General features: G+C 39.3%; 1 protein-coding gene and 1 long non-coding RNA gene across 3 annotated transcripts in view; both read left to right on the top strand.

Moving 5' to 3' along the window:
• Positions 1–13,790, top strand: part of FAM204A (family with sequence similarity 204 member A) — a 33,455-nt gene extending 19,665 nt beyond the window's left edge. For both annotated transcript variants that reach the window (XM_027595976.1, XM_027595977.1), the window contains exons 7-8: positions 13,112–13,218; positions 13,564–13,790. In XM_027595976.1, the coding sequence (XP_027451777.1) occupies positions 13,112–13,218; positions 13,564–13,615 (159 nt within the window). In that variant the 3' untranslated portion in view covers positions 13,616–13,790. The remainder of the gene's footprint in view (positions 1–13,111; positions 13,219–13,563) is intronic.
• An 818-nt stretch (positions 13,791–14,608) lies between these two features.
• Positions 14,609–19,119, top strand: LOC113923385. The gene is made up of 4 exons (XR_003520313.2): positions 14,609–14,669; positions 14,770–15,755; positions 17,886–18,068; positions 18,408–19,119. It is a non-coding gene; the product is annotated as an uncharacterized LOC113923385 (long non-coding RNA).
• The last annotated feature ends 2,682 nt before the right edge of the window (positions 19,120–21,801 follow it).

Here is a 21,801-nt window from a genome sequence, read left to right as displayed (position 1 = left end):
GGGTGGGCACATAGGACGTATGATGGAGTTAGTGGCTGAAGGGATAAGTGGGCTTTCAGAGTCTGAAAGGTGCATAGGGCAGCAACACCAGCATTAGTTTTGGTCACATCTAAATAGGCAAGTGTGGAAGCTTTTGGCAGCTTTCTCTGAATATCCACCTCATTTGGATCAGAAGCAAAACTTTCTGGAGAACCGGTCCTTAAATGTACCACTTAGGTCCATGTTGTGCCACATATTTGAGGAGGTGTCTCTTAAATCCCTTTAAAAATTGTGGGTATTTGTGACTGTTTGCTCTCCAGTAAATGCTGTACCATCAGCATGTGGCTGATCTCTGAGATGACTGTATTGTCTAGGAAAGCTAAGGATAGAAGCATAATAAAACCAGCAGGGCCTTAGGGTTTGGCTTCCTGATTGTTTTCAGTAACACTGTAGGCTTCTTTGTCTTTACTTCTCCCTCAAGGATCATAGGACTCCACAAATTGATGTCCCCATGTCATTGTTTGTCCATTCTTCCTTTTGGAAGACCTCAGAGTTGTGTATTTTGTAATCTCTACCAAATAACAAGGTGACTGTGATTCAGCCAGAGGCTCCAGGTCAGTAAGTTATCTCAGATGTTGGTTTAGTAACAAGAATAACGCAAGGCTTAGTCTGCCGCATTAAAATGTGGGCTTGACATGACCCATCCATGGCTGGCTGTTTTTCTTTTTGTCTTTTTCTGTTGATTAGCACCCCCATCTGAGGCAAGGGGAATTCGGAGAGAAGCATTTACTTTACTGCAGGCTCTGTGTGTTTTCTAGGTAAAGTTAGTAATGCTGAAATTTTAAGAGTTGCATACATTTGATTTAAAAAAAAAGTTTTATTTTGAAATAATTTTAGACTTTCAGAAAGTTGCAGAGATTTTCTGTTTACCTTCACCTGGGTACCCAAGATGTTAACATTTAACATTTACTTTGCCATCCATTCTAATTTATATACCTCATTTGGAGTTGCCAAGTGTCTCACTGATTTCCTTTAAAGCAGAAAGAATAGTTTCTTTTACCAGGTCTAGGACATTGCATTTTGTTGTCATGTCTCTTTATTCTTCTTTAATCTGGAAAGTTCCTCAGTCTGTCTTTATTTCTCAGCACGTTAGCATTTTTGAGGAGTAAAGTCTAGTTATTTTGTAGGATATCCTTCAATTTTGGGTTTGTCTGCTATTTCCTTATGCATTTTTGGCAGGAATATCACAGAAATGATGCTGTGTCCTTCTCAGTGCAAGATATCAGGAGGCACATGATTTCAGTTTTTCCATTTATTGATGATGTTACTTTGAGTTTTCGGTTTAAGGCAGTGTCCCCGGGTTTTTCCACACTATTATAATGCTCCTGTTTTCCCATATGTAATTAATAAGTATCTCATGGAGAGATGGGAGATAATTTGAGACTATGTAAATATTCTCTCTGTCATCATACTTTACCCACTAGTTTTAGCATCCACTGCTGATTCTTTTACTGTTTGGGACAGTTCTTATTGTGGTGGTTGCCAAACTAGATTTTTAAAATATTATTTAATTGTACTTTTCATCTTTACCTGGCAAACAAGACCTAAAATTTGTCTTAAATGAGATACTGGGTTATATAATCTTTTATGTATATGTTAAATCTTGCAGTAAAACCTGGACAGTTGAGAATTGGATATAGTTTTTTTAAATGATGCACTGGGAGGGGATGGGGTCACCATGGCCTTGTGCTCACCAGCAGTTGCATGTAACTCCCTCCTTACCTGCTTCATCAGGAATCACTCGTGAGCTTTCCTTCCTCTGCCATTGGAAGCTGCGTGTCAGAATGTACAGAAGTAGCTCCTTATCAGCCTCAGAGATGTGTGTTTTCTTTGAGGATATTAGGTTTCTTTTTTTATGTTTTGTATACTGTTGTTCACTAGAAATGTGAATTGCATGGCGTTGACTTGGTATTTCCCATTTTAAAGAGTGTTATTTGCTATTACCTTTATGACGAATGAGATTGCTTCAGAAATAAAGGATATTTTCATCACTTGCAAGGATAGTAAACATTTTTCTCAAGTGTTTTGTTTTTTTTTTTACTTCCATACAAATATAATGCCTGATTCTAGTAAAATAAATTAAACTTATTTAGTGTGGGGTTAAAGAATTCTGATTAAAAGAAAAAATAAAATGTATTCTATCCTTTTCCTTGTATAAATGGCAAAACATCCAGAAGGTGTTTGCTGTTCAGACATAGACTTTGGAAAGATACTGGTGCCATGTTCATTAAACACCTGTGAAGAATAACTAAAGTAGTCAAGATGGAATTCTTGAATAAATAGTTTAGTTTGAGATTAAATTTTTTGTATTTATCCCCTTGGTGTCAATCACCATGGATATGAGAGATTTTGAGAAGTAAGTAATTGTGAGTTTGGGGCAGAAACCCTTTATGAATTAACTGTATACGTGCATGGTAGGTGTCCTTTTGGAAATCAGGTATATTGGTTTTTAATCAGTTCTGTTTTCTTTTTTCAAGAAGCAGTGACTGGGACCTGCTGATAAAGCCTTTGCTCAGAGGCACAGATCCCAGAGTTCTTAAAGCCTTTTCCAACCATAATAAGTAAAACTAATTTTTGATGTTTGACAGTTAAAAGCCTGTGAAACCAATAGGGCAGCATCAGTATTGAAAAAAATGAAGCCAAAAGTAGAACCATGCCTGCGAATGAGCCTTGAAAATAGTTCCTCAAAAAACAAAAACAAAAACAATGGTGTTTGTCCATGCACTGTTATTGTAGCATAACAAATACATATTTTTCCAGAACCACATTCCCTTAAATTAATGATCACATCAAAGATATATATTTTCTGGTTTGAGGGGACAGATCAAATTCATATGTTTGAAGCCTAGATTCTGCTAACATCTTTGGTTTTTGCCATGTAGTAACGTAGTCGCCTTAGGATGGTCCCTCCTGTTGATTAAATACTTCCTTGTCGTTAACCGTTTTGGAGGAGATAGTGGAAAAATATACTTGGGTTTGTGTCATATTGATGAAACTGTTCTAATTAAAAAAAAAGTTGTTTTTAAAAAAAATATCAGTTTTACATACACACAAAGTATCTGAGCATATTTGTGGCTTGTTAACCTAAGACCTGAATTGGAAGTACATTCCATTCATTGATAGTGATCCTTAAAAATTCCATCCTTTGGTACTGGTCTTTTCTGACACATTATCGTTTTTATAATCCAGATTATACCAATTAATAGAAGTCAGCAGAAGCATATTTTAAAAATAAGTGCTAAAAGCCTAAATTTAATTAAGTAGGCAACACTTAGGTTGAATGTCACATTTTGGAAAGAGAATTTTTCTCTAGGCATCTTCACGTTAGCCCGCTGTAGATAAATGAAACCCCCTTGGTTTGGCAGCAGTGAGTTTCTACAACATGGAATGAATCATATCTACATTAACTAGATATATTGCCCAGGTTGATTTCAGTTCAAACTGTACAGTGTCAGAGTAGAAATGAATGGGAATGAGAGGTTGCCTGTGAATTTTGTTTGAACTTTGTATAGCTAAAAGCCCTTAAAGATTATTTTTTTTCTGTAAATGACTCTAGTAGGATGGTCCTTGGCAGCACCAACTAAACTTAATTCTTTGAAAACATCAGTACTTCATGTTGTAACATGATAATTATTTTGTGTAACCTAGAAAGAGCATTCATTACATTGGCAGTATGAATTAAACTGAGAAATAAATTTTAATTTTGTTAAATAAGACGACTTAAATTTTCGGATTCCGAAACATAGGTAAAGTTAATATGGTGAAATGTGGATAGTTTGTTAATATTTAAATAACCAAGGTGGGAATGGCCTGTTTAAAAAAACTAATGTTTGAATTGATTGAGTTGTGTTCTTTCCTAGGTAAATAAATGAAATGCTCTCTAATTTGGGGAGATTATTAATTTATAGCCTAAGCTCTGTTTCTAGAGCAATTTCCTAAAAAATCTGAAGGCGTTCTCATTAAAGAGGGGCAAATATACATTGGAAGAGATAGTTGCTGCATTTTAGGTTCACATCTAAGAAGTGGTCCTTTCTCAGAAATGCCGTGAGTGCTCCTGCACTTGCTCTCGCGTTCAGAATTTTTCCAGTGCACTGCATTGTTAGGCTTTAGTTTCTCTGAGAGGACTCTGGCTACAATTCTCTCTTTTCATTTTAGGTTTTAGTTTTATGTTGATATACATGTGGTGCTGTCTTAATGGAATAAGAGCTTGAGTCACCCTCCCCCCCCCCCCGCCCCGATAATACAGTTTTGGCAGATTTACCTGTCACAGTACCTGGAACATTATCATGTGTAGGGTTCAGAATTGATATATTTGTTTAAACTTTTGAAATAGGGATTCTGTCAAACTTGATAAGTTTAAAGTTAGTTTCGTCAGTGCTATTTTGAAAGCTCTAATATGTTTGCATTACATACCAAAAAAAAAAAAAAGATGAATTGAAAGGCATACTACAATGAAGCAAATCTTGTCATTCTGAGCTCTTTTACTTTGTAATCCAGAGAGCAAAATTATTTTCTTTTCATTTTCATGAATACTTTTTTGGGGGTAGAAATATCTTAACCATGTTTCCAAATGTAAAAACATTCACATGTGAAACTGAATATATATTCCAATTAGCTATTATAAGAATTTATCATTGGAACGTGTGACTCTAAGAAGGATGGCAGGTACATTCTGTTTTCTTAATTATTGCAATCTCTTGCCACTGAAGATTGGGTATACAAAATAAAATGCATTAAATTACATATATATATATAGACTCTAAAATGTCCATTTCAACATTTCATTTTTATAGGAAGGATATTATTTTTGTTGCTAGTACCAGGAGGTGTAGGTGAAGAATATATTATTTCATACAAAGTCATCTAATGCCTGCAAAATATTTTTTTATGTCTTTGAAATGTTACTGCTCTGCCTTCTGTCCCTTACTTTTTCTTTTGGGTTGGTTGGTTTGTTTGTTTTCTCTTTCCAGTTAGGCAGGAGAGTTTCGGACCAGTTTCTTTGTGGTGTATTTCACTGATTCGCAGTGGAAAGGACTCTAGGACACTGAGCAGAGCAAAGCCCTCCCTCCCTGAGCAGCCTTCTGCAGCAGCAGTGTGCTCAGCCACCTGGGGAAGTTGGGCCTTCTCTGCTGTGGGAGGCTGTGTGTCTGTTAAGGACCATCTAGAACTGACTTACTTTCATTAACTTTGGTCATTTCTCAGTGGTTTTTTAATTTAAATGTTCTTCTTTGTATCATTGTGTACTCTGAGCGTAGTCTGGGGGGCTTTTAAATGGTGATTTTAATTCTTTGAAGCCTTGTTCTTCTTAGTTCTTAGAGGTAATTTCAGTAATTTTATCTAGATGAACCGTTAGCAGAGTGTGTGGGTAATAAGCTGTGCCTATCCAGGTAAGGGAAGGTCTAGCTATTGGAATTCCTTTACATTGAGTTTAAAGATATATTCATTCCCATAAAAAATTGTGTATAGCCTTGAAGTTGGAGCATGTTAACATGAGAAAAATAAAAATGGGGCTGAGTGATGGGTTTTCCTCTCAGGTTTTAGGTGTGCCTACTTAGATCTCCTTGCATTGAGGATGTCTTTTAACCTTTTCAGTATGATTGGGTGATCACCTAGAATGGTGTTCCTTATGCTCTCTTTTAATTATGTTTATCTGTGCTTTTAACAAACCTTAAGAAAAGATTTCAGATGTTACAAGTCTAATTAAAGAGACAGACAAAGCACAGTTTATACTGTAGATTTTTTCTGCAGTTCAATTAATCAGCATGTTTTCTCTTTTAATTAAAACCATTTTAGTAAATTAAAGCCCACAGCAAAACACATATATAATTTGTTTGTAATTAGCTCTTAATTGGTGGTAGTTGAAGCTTAGCACCCTTGGTTTCTTTCTTCATGATTGCCATTTTATTAGCAGCCAGTCATTAATTAATCTTTTTCTAATTAGCTTATAAAACTGTTGATGGCACATTATTGTAAATGTGATTTTAAGTTCAAAGCTTGTTAATAAGCTTTCTTACTTAGAAGAACAGAGATAAAGAAATTGCTGAAAACAGTACTACAGTTCTTTAAAAAAAAAACTGTCTTTCTTATGGGGACTGTGTAAAGCATCTAACAGCTTATGGTTAATTTTTTAATGCTTTTTTTCCCTTATGAATGGGATAAGTTGCTTGAATATAAATGTCTATATCCAGGAGTAATTTCAACAGTATAACATCTTTCGCCCTCGTTTGGATTACGGTAATCTACATATAATTTGAAGCCTTAATAGTCATCATTAAAACAGGTGTTATATAAACTATTTCACTGTGAAATCAAAGTTGAGTATAGCAATCAAAGTATATCTTCTTACACCTCATGGACCAAACACATATTATTTTTATAAATTGCAGGGTGTATCATATACGAGTGTATATATGGGTACACACACACAATATATATATATGATATGGGTATATATAGATATCTCTGTGCTGTGTTTGAAAAACAGGATTTGTTGGGTTATGCTTTGAAGTATAAAAACTACTTGGCTTTAACTCCTAGACAGTTGAGGTATAAAAATAAGTAATAGGTGTTTGTACATCTATACACACACAGATAGATGTAGCACACAAATGTGTAAACCTGTGAATGCACATTTTAAGATGACAAGGAAATTAGTCTGTTTCTATAACAGAAAATGACTTGATATAGAAGTTGACTGGAGAGAGCATGGCCTGTTTGCAGTCATCACAGCTTTGGCATCTCAGGTGTGACCATGGAGAGGACCCAGTCCCAATGCAGACACCCCGAATTTACTACAGCACATCGCCACATTACATTGTAGTTTGAGTGAAACATTAGCCACATCATACTCCTTATTGAAATATACTACTAATTTCATAAAACTCCTTAGCTGCGTGTGTTCTGAGCTATTTATCAATGTTAGTGCCGAGTTTTGAAAGTTCTAAAAAACACAAAGCATCATCAGTCATTGGAAGAGCTTTTTCTTACTTGCTTTTTGAACTTCCCATGTTATTTCAACTTTGGCTGTTTCTGTGCTTGTTTTTACAAAGGCATTTTATGATGCCATGCGAGAGACACTAGAAAGGGATAGCTGACAAGGAAAAAATTAAAAATTGGATAAAAAGTAAATGAATAATGTCATATTACCAAAAAGATGAGAGGCTAATTTGTGCCGACTTTTTGCTAATTTTGTTCAAGCCTCAAAATGAGGAGCTGTCACCCGTTCTGTGTAGCACTGATGACAGTGCCAATGATCCATGAAATAAGCTGCCGCTGGCTTTGTTCTGATAAGAATGAACAAATCTGCACAATGTTCAGCTCCCAGAATCTCATTTTCATACTTGCATGCAGGCTAAAAGAAATAAGCTGTTTGCAGGCTTGATTAATCAGACATTGGAGGGGTTTTTGTCTCTTTGATCTCTTTCGTCTCCTAGGTAACTTGCTTGACATTAATGTTGAGCTTGAGTAAAGACAATCAGGAATTGTCGACCAAACTGATATAAAAATTAAAGACCTTAACACTTTAAGTACTCCAGTAATGGTTCCGCTTTACTTCAGAAAACATCTGTTTTCATTTAATTAAAGAACAAAAGAGAATGGCATAAATATTTTTCATAGAGACCTATTATTCCATAAAAAGTTAAAGTATGATAATTGGTATTTTTAAATAAGTGCCTTGAAAGTGTTCAAAAGGGAAGAAAACTTCATAAATCTGTTACAAGCTAGTAATTTTGAGATGAGTAAAATATTTTATGAAATGGATACGAAGTTTACAGTTAACGCTGGATTAAGCTGTTTGTATCAGATGCTTCAAATGATTGTCGGCAAACTTTAGAATGGCACAGATTTAGCAAGAAAAACCAACTTTATTTTGAAAGTTTCTTTTAAAAATCTCTACTATGTTACAAGATGTGCCATTATATCTATTTTACAACCCAATATGATTTACACATGCTAAACCTGTAAAATTGAAAGGAATTAAAAAAATGTCGCCGTGCATTTGCTTGAGGTTATGCAGACGCTTTTACAAATCTTCCAAGTGGCTGTAAAGATGAATGCCCCAAGGGTCCAGCCCGGGCCCTGCTTTTCCAACCAGCTAAAGCCCTTATCTTAAATCCAAGCAAAGTACCATTAATCTTTTTGAAAGACCTTTTATGGCTTTTAATATATCCCAAATTAGAACATTTTACACCCTTGGTTCCTGAAATATGGTGATAAAAAGCCTTTAGAGCTTAATTTTCCTTACCGCTTGCTCTGACCAATTTGCAGTTCTTTGTGATAATGTTTAGACACCTTAATTAAAATGCAGCAAAATATTGGATGTTCTATATGGAAAATGCTGATACTTTGGCTACACATACAAGAAATTCTGTATATATTTTTATTCATTTTAAACATTTTCTTTCCATATTGTGTTGCTATAGTTATCTGATGACCCGAAACTTTTTTTTTTTTTAATATGAAAACCGTTGACCAAGCTTTTGTGATGTTTACTTTGGGCATGAAGATGCATTTTTCATTTTACAGAAGTGAAAGGGAGATTCTTGTTGGCCTATATTATTTGTAATACTGAAGCATAGCACGATAATTCTTTTATCTTTGGGAACTCAGGTTAGTCATCTTGCCTGGGAAAATGAGTTTCTTCTCAACAGTCTCTTCCATAGATCTTATTATCCTTTCACATTTCCAAATATTTCTATTCTTTTTTCTTTCTCCGCAGGAATAAGTGAAACACATTTTAAGCATGTGAAGGACACAAAATTGATAATGACTTTTCATCATCATTACAAGCTAAACGATTCTTTCTGTAAAATACATAGACCAGGCTTGTTGAATGTTTATCAGTTGGGGAACATTCCATTTAACCTAACCCAAGGCAAAATACAGTTGGAAAATATACCTTTTATACGAACAGGTTGTTTGAAAGTATTACCTATGTACCCAGCCATTTATTATGTTTACTTAGTCCACAGAAATGATGAAGCCCTCTCGTGTAAATATGTGTATTAATGTTTTAATGAATTATTTTTAATAAATTTGTACTATGTCTTATGGAACATACACTTTAAATCCTTACTCTCATGCTGATTTTGCTGGCTTGGCCTTAACGTTGCCAGAAAACTAAAAGCTTTTACTTTCTTAGGGTATGTGACCATGTTGAGATGATGAGTCCCATTTAAATCAAACACATTGAGGTACTCTTTGGCTTATCGATCCCCAATCCAGAAAACCCATGTTGGGAATTTTCAATAAGTTAAAAATGTAAGCTACCTCTTAATTTACAACAGTTTTAGAAAATAATTTTTTCGCATGCTTAATGGTACATGGCAGATATGGTTCAGACCATTTTTGTTTTATCCTCCGAGTATAGGCTCAATTTAAATATAAGATAAACTCGCCAAATGGGACTTTTGTTGGGAGGTAGACTTGGCAAAACTGTATCATATATCAGAATTTGCATTTAATACATAATACATGGGAATATAGCTAAATAGAAAAACAGTTCTACATTTTACCTTTTGGAGGGTAAGGGGCAGGGAAGATGCTAAATACTCTACAGAAATGTGGAGAGACATGGCATACATCTTTTTTATTCTTTTTCTTTTTAAATTTTTTATTGTTATATTAATCACCATACATTACATCATTAGTTTTTGATGTAGTGTTCCATGATTCATTGTTTGTGCATAACATCCAGTGCTCCATGCAGAACGTGCCCTCTTTAATACCCATCACCGGGCTAACCCATCCTCCCACCCCCCTCCCCTCTAGAACCCCCAGTTTGTTCCTCAGAGTCCATCGTCTCTCATGGTTCGTCTCCTCCTCCGATTTCCCCCACTTCATTCTTCCCCTCCTGCTTTTTTTTTTTTCTTAACATGTATTGCATTATTTGCTTCAGAGGTACAGATCTGTGATTCAACAGTCTTGCACACTTCACAGCACTCACCATAGCACATACCCTCCCCAGTGTCTATCACCCAGCCACCCCATCCCTCCCACCCCTGACCACTCCAGCAACCCTCAGTTTGTTTCCTGAGATTAAGAATTCCTCATATCAGTGAAGTCATATGATACATGTCTTTCTCTGATTGACTTATTTCGCTCAGCATAACACCCTCCAGTTCCATCCAAGTCGTTGCAAATGGCAAGATCTCATTCCTTTTGATGGCTGCATAATATTCCATTGTATATATATACACACCACATCTTTATCCATTCATCTGTTGATGGACATCTTGGCTCTTTCCACAGTTTGGCTATTGTGGACATTGCTGCTATAAACATCGGGGTGCACGTACCCCTTCGGATCCCTGCATTTGTATCTTTGTGGTAAATACCCAGTAGTGAAATTGCTGGATCGTATGTTGGCTCTATTTTCAACTTTTTGAGGAGCCTCCATACTGTTTTCCAGAGGGGTTGCACCAGCTTGCATTCCCACCAACAGTGTAGGAGGGTGCCCCTTTCTCCGCATCCCCGCCAACATCTGTCGTTTCCTGACTTGTTAATTTTAGCCATTCTGTCTGGCGTGAGGTGGTATCTCATGGAGGTTTTGATTTGGATTTCCCTGATGCCGGGCGATGCTGAGCACTTTTTCATGTGTCTGTTGGCCATTTGGATGTCTTCTTTGGAAAAATGTCTGTTCATGTCTTCTGCCCATTTCTTGATTGGATTATTTGTTCTTTGGGTGTTGAGTTTGATAAGTTCCTTATAGATTTTGGATACTAGCCGTTTATCTGATATGTCATTTGCAAATATCTTCTCCCATTCTGTTGGTTGTTTTTTGGTTTTGTGAGAGACATGGCATACATCTTAACACAGGTAGCAAGCTGGGTTTTATGACAGTGGACAGTTTATTAGGTGCATCTGCTACTCCTCTGGGAGCCCACAGCACCCCATGTTCCCAGCCGCCTTGCTTTAGGTGGAACTATATAAATAGTTGTGACCGTGTCACTTCTGGACTAAACCATTTAAGAGCCATTGTGAGACCCTCCAGCCTTCTCTTCCTCTGCTGCAGCAAACTTGAAAGTCACATGTTGAGATGCCGGTGCCACAAGATGGAGGAGAGCCCAGCCATGCCACAGCTGACTAGAAAGTGAAACAAGAAATAAAAGTTCAGACAGTGGGATTTGGGGATTTGTTTGGGAGGTACAGTTTTGGCTAGCCTAACCTGACGGGCACTGACCTGATTTTGTTGTTTATGACAAATGGATAGTTTTTCCATGGAATCCATCTTAATGATAAATTAGCCACAGAGTCTTTTTGGTTGCATTTTCTCCTTAGTTGGTGATGCTCCAGCCCTTTGATTCTTAACCTTTTCTTAGTTGACGTATCTGAACTTTTCTATGATGAAGAACTGGAAACCAAGAGACAACCAAGGGAAGGAGGCCAGTATTGAAACAGTCAAACAGTTAATGTCACTAGCAACCCCTTCTGCCTAGCCCCCAATGTGAAAATCAGCTTGGTTTTGTTCAGTGCTGTACTTCTAGCGCCCTGAACAATGCCTGGCCAAACAATGCCTTTGTGCCCTCATGATATTTGCTGAGTGAATGTTGTCCTGTGAAAAGAGATGATGAAGGTAGTGGTGCGGGTCCTATTGGTGTGAATTTTGGGACTCTGAGGTCAGTCAGCTTTCTCAAGTGCACTCCTAAGTCACAATTGAGCCCTCTTTCGTCAGTGGCTTTCCTATTGGTGTTGACCAGTTCAGCATTCCGGTTTGATTGTTAGGTTGCTTCCATTCTTTATATATATTCTTACCTGGTCTGGAAAATGAAATCAATGTGTGCTGTCCTTCATAAACCTCAAGCAGTGCTTGATTCCTACTTGTTCGTTTCATCCTAAAGGAAACTGTTCTCCAGAATAAGCTGAAAGACATGTCAAGCGTGTCAGACCTCACTTTCCTAAATAGGCTTCTCATACATGTGCTCATACCCTCCCACGATGCCTCACTGTTGGCCAGCAGGTCCCTAAAACTCGGGCTTTACCACATTGACCTGACAGTGACTGCCAGCTTCTTTCTTCTCTTCCATGTCTGTTGTCCACTCATGTGCATTAGGGTGAGTCCAGGGATAGAAAGGGAAAGAAACACCAGAAGGAGATTTTTAGCCTTTGTTTTCCAACCTGGTTTCATAACAGATATTTTTGAGCTATCCATGTGGGCAGGTATTTTGAAAATCAGAGCCACTAAAACTAGAAGATCCCCCTGCTTGTCCTGGAACACTTACTGAGGAAGTTTGGCCGCCTGAGAGCTGTGTAGAGCAGAGTGTGCGAACTGTAGGTTATGGCAGAGAGGCTGAAGGGCTGGAGAAGTACAGAAACAAGGACTGTTTTAGGTTAACTTAGAGAAGACTTTGGGGTGGGGGTGGGTGGGTGGGTAGGAGGCTTTGTTTTGATCGGACCTTACAAGACTGGGGCAGATGGGTGTCAGGCCGAGCAGGAACAGAGGGGCCCACAGAGGGAACACAGGTACTGTGGTCCTCGTGCCCAGCCTTCTCGCATCTTAGCACCCCCTATATTCTTTTTTCTATCAGTGAATTAAAAGCTGTTGCCCATCATATGAAGTGCGTTTATGAAGCAGTAATTAGCTTTCCCATGTTTTATTAATCACATCTATGACTGCCAATCAGAGCTTCTGATCAGCATGAGATAACTGATGTGACCATACTGAGTTGCTATAATTCTAGCCCAGAGCAAAGAAAGTTGATGTCTCTGTCAGTCTGTGCAGCCTTATCAGGGATAAATTCCTGTTTGGCCTACTGAAATGCTGGAATAGCTGGAAGATCTTCATCGTATCCTTGTGGACCCTCAAGGGCCCTCGGTTTGGGAAGGATTTCCATCCAGGAGGCTGGTGCAACCAGGGTACAGGGTCTGTGGGAGGTAAGGGAAATATGGGCCACATTTGTGCATTTGTTTATTTTGCTTCTTCAAGGTGGCCTGAGCATAAGAATTTCTAATTTGTAGCTACGGCTTTCATACCCACAACTTCTCAAGTATTTGTATAACTGTAATTCTTGTATTAGCTGGAATATTTCTTTTCACCTTTTTTTTGTTTGTTTTTCTCCTTTGTAATGCGTAGCTTGGTGTAAAAATTGCCAAGGCAGTTGCCTGCCACAACTTTGTAAAAGCCAAAAAGGACGCTGAAAATTCACAGGTTGCCCGAAAAAAGAAGAAACTTGCATGGGGGTAAGTTTGGAGACGAAAAGGACACTGAAAGTTCACAGGTTGCCCGTAAAAAGAAGAAACTTGCATGGGGGTAATTCTAGGAACTTCGTAGGGATTGCAGAAATCCTGGAATACATCATATGAATCCAGTTTGTGTGTGATTGTTACTCATTTTATTCTTTGTGTCTTTGCTGCTTGTTTGTCATATTATAAATATTGGAGGCATTTCTTCATCCTTTTTGATATTTATTTTGTCATCGATGGAGTATGTGAAAATGTTTTAAGTTTATTTTACTGTGGCACTTAGTAAGCATGTTTAGGAAAGTATTTCAAAATAAATTGAGATTTCTGTGTTCTTTATTTTAGGTTTGAAGCAAAGAAGAGATGGGAAACCAAGAGCAACATGGGATATATGTAACTTGCCAGAGTTCCTCAAGACATTTGAGTCTTCACTTGGGTTTTTGCTTGAGTCTTCAACTGCTCAATTTACTGAAAAGATTTACCTGCTTATGTTAACTATGTCAGGAAACTGATAGATTGGAAAAATAAGCATAAAATTTGGGAGTTGATTATTAAATCTTTTCAGTCTTTTTCTAAAGAGTTCATTCTATTGAAGTGAATGAGATGGAGCATTCTGTTATTTGTACAAGAACTCTAAGCATACATAGCAGGAAAAAAGATAGGACTTTATTTGTTTATTTACTTATTTATTGAATCCTCCAGCATAAAATCAATTTTACTTTTCATCCATTTGATGTAGCGTAGCAGTGAGTTCCTTGTTCTTTCTATCTGTACCCAGTGTAGCTGCACTTATTCTGGAATCGTGTTTTTAAGATTTGTTTATAATGGATTAGTCTTAAGTGCAAGAAAGTCTCGATACTGTCTTTACAAATGACTTTAATTATCTTAATGTTATAAAAGTAATTATTGGTTCTTTATTGGAGGCAGTAGAATTGGTATTTCATAGTCAAATAATGAAAGCAATTGATTAATTTTTGTATACCTTCAGATAAAATATTATAATTTTAAAAAGGTCAGAATGTAGTATTTGGACGATGATTTAAATTCAGTTCTGCCTGGAAATGTCTTCCTAAATATCTCTCTCAGCCTTATCACTCCTTAAATTATGAGATGGTTCTAAGAAGAGAAGATGGTGTAATTGTACTAGACAGTTGTTAAAACTCTGGATGATATAACTTGGAACCTTCCGAGGACATAGTTTGATTGTTTTTACTCCTCTTTCCCAGTACTTCCTTTTTCTTTCTTTCTTTTTTTTTTTTTTTTAAGATTTTATTTATTTGAGAGAGAGAGAGAGTACATGACCTGGAGGAAGAGCAGAGGGAGAGGGAGAGAGATCACAAGCGGACTCTGTGCTGAGTGTGGAGCCTGACGCGGGGCTTGATCCCAGGACCCTGAGATCATGACCTGAGCCTAAATCAAGAGTCAGATGCTTAACTGACTGAGCCACCTAGGTACCCCTCCCTATTACTTCTTAAAAGATTGAATGAATTAATGACGATAAGGTGGATTGGTACCACAGGAAGTAGTTTTCATTAGATGTGTGTTTCATAGACCTAACTAGAAGTGGCTTTGAGAAATCATGTAAGAAGCTGACAAATAAGCCTGGATGTTTGGTGGTTGGACATCTCCCTGCACAGTGCTTAGCAGAGGTAAAGAGCTGCTTATCGCTGTTTTCATCAGTTCACCTCCCTTCCTCAGCCTTCGTCAGAGGTTTGCTAGCTTGCTGGTATAAACTTCCTCTGAGTTGATAATACAAACTCAGGAACATTAGAACATGAGTCATGATTATTGTTTGATTATTGTTTGATTATTATTTTGTTATTTTTAGACTTAAAATAGTAACAAAATTGTACTAATTTATGGTAGCATATTTAATGTTTTTCCTCAGTTCTGGAATAAGTAAGTAACTAGTTGCTGTTTAAGAGAACAAAAATCATATCTTGCTTCCACTTAGGTGAGAAGAGCCAGTATAGAAAAAGCAAGATTTTAGGAGATTGGGTATCTACTTAGAGAATTCATCATAAAAAGGTGTCCAGACCAAATATTGGAAAATCTTATATTTTATGATTTAATATCCCCTGTTGTGTTTACCTACAATATTTCATTTCAGACTCCTAGTAGGGGAATACAAACTTACAGTATAAGAACCTTTCCCCTAGAAAATCCACCATGGGGGAAGTATCCGCTGCACAATCCAGTGGTTTTGTCTGAAGCATTAGACATGTTATCGTGGCACAGGTGGGTAGTGTAGATATTCTCACGCACAGGGCCCGCAGGCGGACATTTCCCTGCAAGCTACGTCTCGTTTTTTTTCTTTTCCTGTATCTACTTCCTTCGAGCACTTGGTGACCCCTGCAGGCAATGCTTCGCCTCTCTGCTCATGCTGAGGCCTTGCCAGAGTGGCCTCTTGAAGGGCTGATTTGGGAGCCCGTGACCCGAAGTCCAGCCGTGGAAGCCCTTCTTCAGCCTGTCCGGTGCTGGTGGTCGTGCTGCCCTCCTCGGGGCTCTGATACAGACGGGAGCATTTTAAGCCCGTGGTAGGCATTACGGTGGGATCGAATGTAGCAGCGGACTCATTTGATAAGGGGGGCTGCGTCTCCTAAGTCTTCACTTTTGGGGGGCCTGGGTTGCGAAAAGCTCCAAAATATGGTACAGCAGGTGGGGGGGGGGCAAGGGAAGGGACTGGGGGAGAGGAAGGGACTGGTTGTCTGCGATGAACCCGGTTGGCATGTCGTTGGGACTGGATTTATTTTACCAGATTTAATTTGAAGTAGACATTTTGCTCAGTAAAGCAATAAAATGGGAACATTATTCTTAGAGCACCCATGTTGCCCAAAAAGTATAGTCATTTGTCTTCTCCATCTGCTCACAGCAAAATGAGGATTCTTTTTGGATCAGTAATAACTTCAGTTCCTGAAGCTTCGGCATGTGCATTTACTACTGCTCGAATGCCTGAATTAGACGAGGGATGTAAATGTCAGTTATTGTTAACTGAGATTAATACGTTTCAGGCCGTCATTGTGGCATTAATGTAACTGTGATTTACTGTTTCAGTACTTCAGGCTAAAACAACTTACTAAGGAACAGTAATTTTGAGCTTTATAGCACTGGTTCTGAGAAGGAAGGTTGGTAGTGCGTTCTTGTTGGGAGCCCTCAGGATGTTTCTGATTTTCAGCAGAACATTCTATTTCTTTCACCAAAAGGAGAGTTTGAATGTATAATCTCAGGTTTGCTATAATGAGTTCTGATGACAGAGTTAAATACCTTGGCCAAAACTATAAATCAGTAGTTGAACAGGTTTCTGCAACTGATCATAAATCTCAAACTCCATATTTTAAGCACATTTATTTTTTTAGAGAGACAGCTAAGGGAGGGGCAGGCCAAGGATGGGAATAAAATGTTATCTGAACTTGGAGTAATAGCCTGGAACCTCACATTTAAAATCTACTGATTTCCTTGCTACCTTTGGTCTAAAATGTTCTCTTTTCGGTATTTTAATAACCTCGCTTATTGTTTAAGCCAAGTTTGAATTTAATTCTTTTTTTTTTTTTAAGATTTTATTTATTTGACAGAGAGATAGCACAAGTAGGCAGAGAGGCAGGCAGAGGGAGAGGGAGAAGCAGGCGTCGGCTCGATCCCAGGACCCTGGGACGATGACCTGAGCCGAAGGCAGCCATTTAACCGACTTAGCCACCCAGGCGCCCTGAATTTAATTCTTAAACTACCAAGTTTAATTTCCAAAATGTCCAAATTTCTATTTGCTTGGTAACGATACCACTTTTTTAGAAATGTTTGTTTTGCCTATACTGTAAAAAAAATATTGTATGAGGTCGATATTTAAATAAGATGCCAATTGTGTGTGTTTTTTTATGAGATAAGGTTTTGGGGAAGCAAGGTAATGTTATGTCAGACCTCATTTTGGAAAATTAACTTAGTGTGAAACCCAGTAGTCAAATTCAGAACCAACTGAAACAATTCAAGTTTTTCCATGTTGGCAGAAGTCGCTTTTATTTTTAGTATCTGGCAGAGCAACAAATGCTTTGCATGTCAATTTAGTATTTTTTCGAGCCAACTGTTTATTCATTGGCTTTAAATTTACACTCTACTAAAGTCTTAGTCCTGACTTTCATGAAACAAATAGTAATATTTGGACAAAATATGTACACAGAAATCTTTTTCCAAAACCAAATGTAGATTGGTATTCGTGACATCAGTGCCTTTTAACATGGTGATGGATCTAAAAGTACTTTGAAAGTCTAAGGCATTTAGAAACCCAGGGCAATGAATTTCAAGGAATTAATTTTTATTATGAAGTAATCAGCATCTTTCTAGGTTGTCAGATTTAAATTAGTGAGAGACTTTCTGCTAGGAAGTGGAATATATGTTAGAGTAAATTTCAATGAACTATCAAAAGATTATTTTATCAGCGTATATCTGTTCATGACCTCTGTAGCCTACTGAGACAATAAGACCCATTTTCCATTTTGAGGTTGGGATGCTCTCTGTAGATTTTGATAAAATGAGCAGAACTGCCTTCTTTAGTCTTTATAATTTTATCCCTCTTCCACACTGCTCACCTTGAAACACGCACACACTCTCTCTCTCTCTCTCTCTCTCTCTCTCTCTCTCTCTCTCTCTCTCTCTCTCTCTCTCTTTCTTTCTCTCAGTGTTGGAGCTGTCATCAGCCCCGAGACTTAGTGGGGAAGTGATTTGTGACTCCAGTCAAGAACATGGTGGTATGTAGCCGACCAAGATGGCCATGAAGAGACTGAGAAAGGAGCCTCCAAACCATTGTGCTCTAGTTTTAAAATGAAGTGTGTTGTTTCTTCAACAGTATCTCCTACTCACCTGTGAGTATTCCAGATTCACTTTGCTAGAATTTCTTCAAATACAGTGGTGCCATCAGAATAGCTTCCTATAGCACTGGCTTTTGTGATCTTGATCCCCAGAACACAAGTACAGGCTTTGTTCAGGGGGCGGGGCAGAGCGGGGGTCCCTCTCCATTAAATGCCATGCAGTATGCTGTGTTTTTAGATGGGCTTGTAAAATCAAGAATTAACTAAGGGATACTTCTCTTTTTATTAGTGTTAGTAACAAAGTTTAGATTTAAGTAGAAAAGGCATAAAAATATTCATAGTAAGATGGCATTTTTTTAAAAGATTTCATTTATTTATTTATTTATTTGACAGCGAGAACAAGCAGGGGGAGCAGCAGAGGGAGAGGGAGAAGCAGCCCTCCCCGTCCCCCACTGAGCAAGGAGCCCGTCGCGGGGCTCGATTCCAGGACCCCGGGAGTATGACCTGAGCTGAACCGAGTGAACCACCCAGGTGCCTGTGAGATGGCAGTTTTAAAACATTGAATTTGGGTACCTGCCTTTTATGTCCAGAACAAGTTTCTTAAGGAGGCACAGAATAAAAGGGAATAGAAGGAGAGAAGAGGGTAGTGCCCAAGAGAAGCCTTAGCTCCTGGTGCTCCTCTGCCAGGTTTCTGATTGTGCCTATTCCCTGGCATTGTTCTGGAAGCCCCGGCCCTTACCTCCTCTGGGGCCCATGGAATGTCTCTTGCTGAATTGCTGCTGGGGGCCTGCCATGTGACAGGTATGGAATGAGGTCATCTTTTCCCACCTCTAATTTCTGAAGGGTGTGTCTGTCCAGTTATTACTTGTTCATTGAACTTAAAGGTTTAGAAACCAGCAGCTATAGTACAAGCTGTAATTATTGATGTCTGTTTCATATTCATCTCTAAGTTCTGGCATTTGAGCAAGAAGTTAATATATCACTTCATCTTCAGGCTGAATGTGCCTCTGCTATAAACATTTTATTGTTTGATGGATAGTGTATAATTATGACTGCCCAGAATAAAAAGTTTTCATTTGTAATGTGGTAATACTAGAAGAAGTAATTAAGAATGTCACAAGGAATAGTGAAACAATGAAGCCTTGGATTGCTGTGAATTCCTCCCTACATAACACCTGAGAAACGTTTACTGAGCACCTACTGTATGTCAGATAGCACACTAACTCTTGTGGTTCCACAGATGAGTCAGCACTATCTGATGGGAAATGTAGGTAACCCATGTTCTGGACAACTTGATTTTAGGTGGGATATTAGAAAATCAGTGACTTTTTCTTTTCCAAATACGAAGGAATCATCTACATGTAATAAGTAACTTAGAAAAATTGAGTCACATGGGTGGGTAGGCCTTCACTCCCCCAGGCTGGAGTTTCCTAGCTGGGCAGCTAGCTACAGTCTCTCACTAGCTTAGTGACTGATCCATGTGTGCGCACCTCACAGGGAGTGGGGTTGACACCCTGACTTTATTTCTCCCGACTTGCTACAGAGGTGAGGGTCGTTGACGGGGTTGGATTCAGGAATGAATGCAGCTGTTTTTGCACAATACTTGGTAATTTCTTAGACTATATCAACATGTCCTCTGTGTTAGAATGGCTGTATCATAGTGTCTGTCCATGTGAGGGTGACGTTAACTACTGCAACAAATAGGCCCCCAAAATATGATGACTCAACACCGTAAAAGTTTACTTCTTGGTCATGGGACAAAGGAAGTCCTGTCAGTGTGGCCACTCAGAGACCCAGGCCGACGGCAACTCTCTCACCTTCTTTCCCTAGTAACCCTGGTGTCACCATCTCAGTGAACCGGAAGGGAAAAGAGCATGGGAGGGCACTCATGGGAAGTCTGGGGCCTGGCCTGGAAGTGGAACCCATTACTTGTCATTTTGCACTGGCAGGAACTTCATTAGTTCACCACACTTAACCACAACAGAGGCTGTGAAGTGTAGACTGGCTGTTTCCCAAGAAGAAGAGGAGAGATATTTTAGCAAATACCTAGCAGTGTTTGCCATCTTGCCTCGGTCACATCAGACCTTGACTTGGAGGCGTAGCTAAGTTCTGCTGAGGCATGATGTTGAAGAGTGCTGACCGCTCTTTGTGATTTGATGTAGGCATTCTTACTTGGATGTGTTGACAGAGCTAATCAAAATAGCCACTCAGTTACCAGGTAATGTGCATGGTAGAGGTCCCAAGGATCTAGTGTGATGTATAGGTGCTGAAATAGAATTATATGATCAGTGAGGGCTCAAATGAGAATGTAATTGCCACCCACGGAAAGTCAATCGAGGCTTCATGGAAGAGGCAATGTTTAGTAGAAGTCAAAACGGGTAATTGGGACTTCAGCCGGGAGACACAGTTGAAGCATGAGGATCCCAGGCAGGAGGAGCAGTGTGGCACAGTGGGGGCAGAGCGAGGAGTTCAGCAGCAGGGTAGGATGGAGTTTGGAGGTCGAGCAGCTGAGCGACGACGCTGGAGAGGGTGGCTGGAACCCACTTGCACAGTTTGTGAGACATGCTAGGAAGGTTGGACTGAGTGTAGGGAGTGAGGGGACATTGACACGTATTAAGCAAGAAATGTGCAAACTCACGTAGAGGAATAGTGGGTTGGAAGGCAAAACAAAAGTGGCCGGTTAGGTGGTTTCAGTAGCCCGGGGAAGAAATGAAGAGAACCTAAACCAGGCTGTGGGCATTGAGAGCAGGAACCCCGGCGGTGTTCAGGCAGCAGACCTGACAAGACGCGGTGACTGCATGGGGTAGGAGGGGCGCGGGGAGGGTTGGGTGCCTCTGGATGGTGATGTGGAGTGAGGAGGGAAGTTGGAGAGCCGGTCATGTAGGTCCTATTTAGCATTTTAGTCCCATTTAGTCATGCCAAGCCCAACATTTTGTAGTAAGTCATCTTTAGTGATGTAGACTGTGGAATCCCACTGTGTCGAGGTACCTGTGGATGCTGCTGAGCCACCAGGCAAGATAACAGTGGGGGGGTAGCCCTTTGAGACAGCATCAGAGGGCCCTGGGGATCTTGGCCAAATCCAGGATCAAGGCGTGATCACAATAGACAGTGACTTTGTTCCAGTTTCCTAGAAGGGATGTCTCATATGTCTTGTGGAAGTTATTTTTAAAGGTGTGTGCTTCTGGAAGAACCTGTAAGGGAGGGAGGGAAGCTGATGTGGAAGGGAAAGAGCCAGTCGAGCCTTAGATCTGTGAAACCTCCCCCCCCCCGCCCCCCCGCAGCAAAAGAGCCGGCCTCTCCTGCTCCCATTGGGTCAGTCAGGGGCTGTGGGCTGCCCTTGGGGTGGAGGGCCATAACTTCCCTGGGCAAGGTGGCCTCCCTCATGGTGAGCAATCCTCCAGAAAGGGGGACCTGTTAGCAGCCTAAATAGCAGCTGGGGATGGGTACACTGACACAGTAATGGGGAGATAATGGGAGTGTGAATACGTCTGCGGGTACATGCACAGACAATCCCGGTCGTGGCTTGGGTCCAGGTCTCCAAGTGGTATGGGGTTGTGGACCAGAAGCCCGGAGGATGTAAATAATCCACACCTCGCCTGATGTCATGAGTAAATGTGAATTGATGTGACCGATTGTGCTACATGGAAGCCTACTGGATTTGAAATCCTAAGTGTTGGGAGTGTTGATTCCAAGAATGAACTAAACCCTTTAATTTTGATAACCATCTCTGAGATAGTATGAAAACTAGTGAGCTGTTTAAAGATTTAAAAAACTCATCATCAACCTA

Source organism: Zalophus californianus, chromosome 15 (genome assembly GCF_009762305.2).
Source record: "Zalophus californianus isolate mZalCal1 chromosome 15, mZalCal1.pri.v2, whole genome shotgun sequence".
In the NCBI taxonomy this organism is placed as follows: domain Eukaryota; kingdom Metazoa; phylum Chordata; class Mammalia; order Carnivora; family Otariidae; genus Zalophus; species Zalophus californianus.
This window is presented reverse-complemented; position numbering and strand designations above follow the sequence as displayed.